The following is a 6,997-nucleotide window of genomic DNA, read 5'->3' as shown; positions in this document are numbered from 1 at the left end:
TTCAGAAATATGTCAACTGTCAATTGCATTTGCTCTTTGAAAGGTTTTTAATGAAATCAGTTATCGAGTTGAATATTTGTTTTAAAATCTTTAGTTATTACTGAATTGTCGTTTAAAATAAATCAAAACTAAAAAAAAAAAAAAAGAGTGCACTGTAAGAAATTCTCATACATTAGTACGATATTTTTAGTATACGCGTTAAATTTACACACAAATAGTGTAATTTTGACATAATGTGTTGTGACCCTTGTGTTGTCGAAATTACCCAAAATGTCCAAATTTACACATACTTGTATTAATCGAAGTTTTTAATATGTACAATGTAAAAGAAAATTTGGATAAATAGCGATAAATATGTTATATTTTTTAACGATTTTTTTTCAAAATTAACGTGTATATTTAAAATATCATACAGACATGGGAATATTCGCATCATTTCGTACAGTGTATTTTCTCATCACCATTGAAATAAATAACTTAATTCTCCTAACTATTCAATGCCAATGATCCATTTTTTACAAGTTATTTACCGTTCGAGTACCTACGGTCACTCAATTTTTTTTAAGGGTCGATTATATCGCATATACAGGGCAAAGATGACAAGTTACCATTAAAATAAAATGTATATTCTCTTGCAGAGAACATCGCGTGCATACCGCTCAGTTGGGTTTAGTGGATCGATAGGCAAATGAAAAGGTGATTAACGAGAACGCAAAAAAACCGTTTGTCACTTTTGTTTCACATTTCACCGAGCATGACAGCCGTAACACGGATACAGGTCGTTTATTCGATGTAACCCAACAGGCCGTCAAAAATAACATTTTTATTTTCTTGAAAACCAAGGGAATAATTTAAAAATGTATGCAAATAATTACTTGATGTCACGTGTTTTTGTAATCATAATGAATCGATATTTTAGGTTGATGAAATGAGTCGCATCAGTTTAAATAATAATTTATACTTATATATTATTTTCTCAACATATTTACAATCTTAAAAGCTAAAATGTATTTTTAATTTAACAAGAGTACAATGCATGTTAATTTACGAACAATAAAAAACAGCAGGCATACATTATCATCACTATGTGTTTTCCAAAATGCACTTTATACAACGAACAAAAGTGGTCGACGGGTGCCATTGATGTTGTTTCAGTTATCGTTATAAACATTGTAAACTGTGGTGTTGAACGCGATATTACTTTGCACATCCTTCGAGTAAAGGCCCAGCACAGTGTAGCCTTTAAGAATTTCTATCGGTTATTCTTTGACAATACAAACTAAGCGTATCGATATACGAGTAGGATCCCATCTAAAATTTTACCACCAAGAACTTTGCCTCCATCGAAAACCGATGATTCACATTTGGTCAGAGAATATTTAAATCACAACTCGGTACAAAACAATTATTCTGTAACTTAACCGATTTAATATATTGAACGGGTGAAAATTATTACAATACAATAGAGAACTAAGTTAACGTTAATTAATATAATTATTAATAATATGAACAAGCGTACTTATACATAAATATCATATTTTGGCAATTATAAAGACTTTGTTAAATACATACAAAAATAATGTCATTAGTCTTTATTTGACCAAATCATTCAAATTTCCATTAAAACATTGCGTTATAATTATCTCAAGCCAGCAAGATTATATTATGTAGACAAATAAATGTCACCCTTGCATAATATTAGCTACCTATACCAAAATTCTTTCAGTCTTTATTGAAAATTTACAGTCCAACGCAATGGAATGGAAACTAGGTAAAAAATAAAATGAAAATACATAATGTTTTCGACACGTTGCAAGTATAAATAATTTTTGGACGTGGAATTGATAGAACATCTCTAATAATTTATTTTCTTAGAGGAGCATTTTTTTTTTTCAAACAAAATATATTAAAATATAATAAATTTTTCCACGTGGCAATTATAATAATTAATATGGTAACATAAACGAGTAAAACATTAACAATTTTTCTGACATAAACAACCTTAACAATAATTTTTTTATCATAATTTACTATAGACACTTATATTATAATAATAATAAATGTCGCGCTAATCGCATCCTTAACTTAATCGTAGAAAATAATACAATTGTTTTATTTCAATATGTTGTTATCGTATAACCACAAAATTTTCATTCATATTCAAATCAATCGATTGAATTGAGAATAGCGATAAAACTTAACTTAATACACTTAATTGAATACTTAAAATATTATGAACATATATTAGTGTTTTTATCTCGTAAAAATAGTTAAAAATATTCATTTAAGTCCTTAATAAAACAATTAACTTTATAATATTTATTAAAAAAAAAAAAAATGGTACAAGGGACGTGTCTTTAATAATAATTTGAAAAATAAATAACAATAAAATATTATGTATATATTGAGATTCGGCGAAACAATTAATAGTATACACACATTGTATTTACAAATAGGTAGAATTACATTAAATCCAAACCCGAAAGTTATGAGACAAAAGTAAAATTCGATAGAATTTTTTTTTTAAATGAAAACTCGATACTGGTATTTTTTAGTAAAATTTACATCTCAGTGTTGAATTATCGTAAGTTAAGGAAAATTTATCGAGACCAAGTGCATAATCTAAGAAATGTCCACGAAGTATTTGCATTGTGAACAAACGGGTAGTAAAATTAATATTTTGTTAAGTTGTTCAACATTATATAATGAAAAATTCTACATGAACTTATAGTACTATAATGTTTAGTTCAAATGACAATGTTACACGAGTGGTCATTTGTTTCTAACAGTTTCTGTTTAGTAAACTGCAAAGTTGATGATCCAGTAGGTCGCTGCGATACACCATACCACCGAGTATGTTCGACTGGCTGTATTTGAATCTGAAAATATAAAATAAATATTATTTAGCAGCTATAGTAGAAGAAAACACGCTTTAAATGTCGAAAACTTCATATGGCTAATGAAAACTCTATTAATTGAAGAAGAACCATAATCAACAAGTCCGACTTTTAAAATGAAATATTTTATTCACTTTGAGATGAGAAAATTGTTTTTGTGTAGTAAACATACTAATATGTCAGCTGATCTTTAAAAGAACAGTCGTGTTGTCTTATTGATGAAATATTATTATTCTGGGTAAGCACACTAAATATGAAACGTTTAAAGGAGACGTTTAGATCAAGTGCTTGAAGAGCAATCTATCGGAACTCACGTAGGTCATATAGGTTATTGAAACCGTTGGGAATATCACGAGAATTCACATTGGAAGCGAGTAAACTTTTTGGCGTTTTCAGCAATGCGTCTAACGTAATATTATAAAAGTTTGAAAAAAGGCGAGCATCCATTTAGCCAAAAGTAGTTTTTGTGAGTGATCTAAGTGAACTAAACACGTGTACGCATTACTTCTAAATGGAAAGCTAGAACTTGTGCCCTCTAAGTAAAAGTAAACGACTTTCACTTTCCACTGATTAACATAACACCAAAAAGTCGTTATCAACCGCCAAGATGGCAATCGCCTACCTGTTATATATTATTCACACATTATAATAGTTTTTCTATAGTTTGGTTGAGGCGTTACCTAATTTTGACGTTGGAATATTATGTAAAATAATAGTCAAAAGGTACCTGACGTAAACTTGGGAGGGTTCAATAAATTCACAGTCGTCTACTTTTTATTGAAATTATTGTTTTTGTGAAGTCTCTGCAGTTCATCCGGCACGAAATCAACATTGACAATAATTCACAGTCTGGATGAATGATATTGTTTGTGAATTTTAAAATATACATTTTCATTAATTTCTAACTGTATTAATGATATTATTGTTTATAATCAGATTTATCTTGGGGCGAAATAATAAATCACAGACATCATAAAATGTGCATGGTGAAAATCAGAAAATAAATTACTGTCCTACTCTAGATAGTGTTCTAGATAGAACTATAGTGGCACAATTAGTGATTTATGTTGACAACGGGTAACGTACTCGGTAAGGCTTTCTATGTCATCGAGTGAACCCTCTAGAATGATTCTTCTTCAGCGCTTAACGACAATAAATGACATCATTGTGACAATGGATTGGTTTCTTTTGCCGTTATATCACACCGTACAATGGATTTATATCAATGTCATCGGGACATTGGCAAATCCAAAACCGTTATTATTTAAAAACTGGTCAAAATACTTGTTTTAATTAACGATGGAATGTTTTTAACACATGGTAGTTAATTTTGGCATTAAGAAAAAATAATATTACTAGATAAAAAAAAAAGCTAAATAGCTTTATATATATATATATATAAAAGTATATACCGTACAGAATTTTTAAATTTATAAACAGATGTACTCATAGACATAATTATTATTGTAGTATATTAGTGTTGTAATTTTGAAATCTATGGATAGACTCTATTATACCCGTCACAAAAATTAAGTTAAATTAATAAATTAGTATTTTTTTAATTAATCATAAAACGTATTATTCAAAATTTGGCATATTATTTAGAGTTACATTTTCAAACATAATAATTGTGAAAAGAAAAACATACATCTCTTCTAAGCTGCTTTATGGATTTCAAGTCCACAATCCAATTGGAAAGGATCTAAGGGACTCCTAACGTAGACGAAAAGTTAAAAATATTGTAAATATAATTTATTTATTTTATATATTTGTAGATGTATAAATAAAATAATAAAATATTTATTAACAAATTCAGTAGTTTAAAGGTATATTAATTAATTAGAGCAAAATACATATAAATAGCAATTAGGTTTTTGCGAGTACTTATTAAAGTAGTAAAACAGTTCTCTAATGTATTATATTATTACATTTTGGAAGTGTCAAAAATATTGAGTAGTATTTAATATTACTATAATACAGTGTTCTAATAACTTCTTTAAATTTCAATTTTAACTTTTAACGTTTAATATTGACTTTGTGTTTAACCAAACCATAAACAAATATGCTGGCCATAGAGTTTATGAAGTGACTTTGTTTCTTTTGGGTTGTATTATGACTGTAGTTCGCTAAACAAAGAATTAGCAAAACATTCACAAAGGTTGCACCTTCGATGGAAGGTGAACATTAACGGTCCTCGCTAAGGGCATTTTCATTGATGTTCAAGTAGACATGAAATTTAAATTTATTGTAGCGGTTTATCTAACAGTACATCAGTAATTCAAGTCAAAATTTGTTCAAAATATTTTGATATATGTTTGACTAAGTTAACATTTCGAGATCTATGTCAAAGTGATTTGGATTCAAAAATAATACAAATTTTCATATTGAAAGTTCTTTAATGGTCAGTGACTCACATGAAAAGTTCTCGTTAAAAATCTAGAAGAATTGATTTTACGGATAATAAAAAGTAAAAATACAAAAAATGTACGATTCGCCTACATATTTATTTTACTAAAAAATAATATAAAAGTGCGAGCATTAAGTGACTTATTAAAGTATGGGGATTTACCAAAGTTTTGTTGTCGATTGAATTTCGGACCGTTCTACATCGTACATTTTGTGACGTGATTGTAATCTGTAATTTATAATTATTATTCCTCGTTTGAATATTAAACAATTCTCCATAAATACAGATTTGTCAGAACGCGCTATGTTTTACTGATCAAGTTTTATTTTATTATTAAGATTTTCATTTTAGCGGTTGCTGCTTAACGAGTATTGCACTAACTTTGTTAATGAATTCTACTCTCGACTATACAATGTAATTCACAACTTATACAAAATAATTATTTTGCATATTTGTGCTTCGTATTCCTGTTTTGAAATTATTTAAATTGAATTGAATAGTATGTTTTGTAGATTTTCTATTCACAAGAACAGTCAAACAACAGGCGAAAATGGAGCACTAGTGAAGGATTTGGCCTATTTAATAGAAGTTTTAGTCACCTTAAATTGTTGTAGTAGAACTTAACACGCTTAAATAACGTTTATTTATTTAATATTAACATTTAGCATGTTAATATTTGGTATGGCATTTGTTTTATTTTACACAGATGAAAATTTGTTGGTTTGCAATTTGCTAACGAATGATATAAATTATAGTTTTCTGAGTTTGACAATAAAAAAAAAAAAACAAATATAAACATATAAATTGTTGTTTGTTTTATAGTATGCGAATGTGCTGAGTATTAGCAGTAGATATTTAAGTTCTGNTTAAATTATAATTTTCTGAGTTTGACAATAAAAAAAGAAAACAAATATAAACATATAAATTGTTGTTTGTTTTATAGTATGCGAATGTGCTGAGTATTAGCAGTAGATATTTAAGTTCTGTCCTTGGTTCAATTTTCTCGGCGATTCAATTGGTTCGGGCGCGAGTATGTTTGGCCTCCGTGCATGTTTTTTAACGTAGTTCATTAATATATAAATTTATGCATCACGAAATTCATATAGCTTTATATTAGAGAGAAGAAAAACATGTCGTCCATAAGACGACATAACCTATCACGTCTTTCTTAATCATTTGTGATCCATGAAAATATTGAAACGGCGGACACGGTGAACGAACNCTGAAACGGCAAACACGGTAAACGAACCTGAGGGTTTTAGCCGATAGTGTGTACGCGATGTGAACGCACGTCGTGTATTTACATTTTTAAAACCGCTCATTTTATCGCATTACATTATAATAGTTGTGTTTGGATCGATGTGATCATTTATTTGTATTTTAAACGTTCCGAGACATTTGACAACGGTATTGGAAAATTAAAAATTTTCATTTTAAGCGTAATTTTTCACTGCATAGTTGTCCAACAACTATAGTAATGATAACCAGTTTTTATGATTCATTCATAACAAATTCTTATACCGTTCCGTTTGTAAAGGATTCATAAGACAAGTATTTATTTGTCGTAAATAGATATTCTTATTGCTGTTGAAATTTAATAAAATAGTTTTAGCCCTTGAGCAATTTTTCCGACACGCATCGTCTAGTATGGTTTCAACACACTGTGCATACTGATTTTTATAAAATAATCATC

The 6,997-nt window shown here is 28.5% G+C and overlaps 1 protein-coding gene across 2 annotated transcripts in view; it reads right to left on the bottom strand.

Annotated features, from left to right (window-relative positions):
* Positions 1-959: 959 nt before the first annotated feature.
* The window catches only part of LOC126899326 (uncharacterized), a 143,749-nt gene continuing 137,711 nt past the window's right edge, over positions 960-6,997 (bottom strand). For both annotated transcript variants that reach the window (XM_050674120.1, XM_050674118.1), the window contains exon 7: positions 960-2,879. In XM_050674120.1, the coding sequence (XP_050530077.1) occupies positions 2,797-2,879 (83 nt within the window). In that variant the 3' untranslated portion in view covers positions 960-2,796. The remainder of the gene's footprint in view (positions 2,880-6,997) is intronic.

Source organism: Daktulosphaira vitifoliae, unplaced genomic scaffold, assembly GCF_025091365.1.
Source record: "Daktulosphaira vitifoliae isolate Bord-2020 unplaced genomic scaffold, ASM2509136v1 Scaffold_2, whole genome shotgun sequence".
Taxonomy (NCBI): Eukaryota; Metazoa; Arthropoda; class Insecta; order Hemiptera; family Phylloxeridae; genus Daktulosphaira; species Daktulosphaira vitifoliae.
Note: the sequence above shows the minus strand (reverse complement) of the source record. Positions and strands in the feature narration are given on the sequence as shown.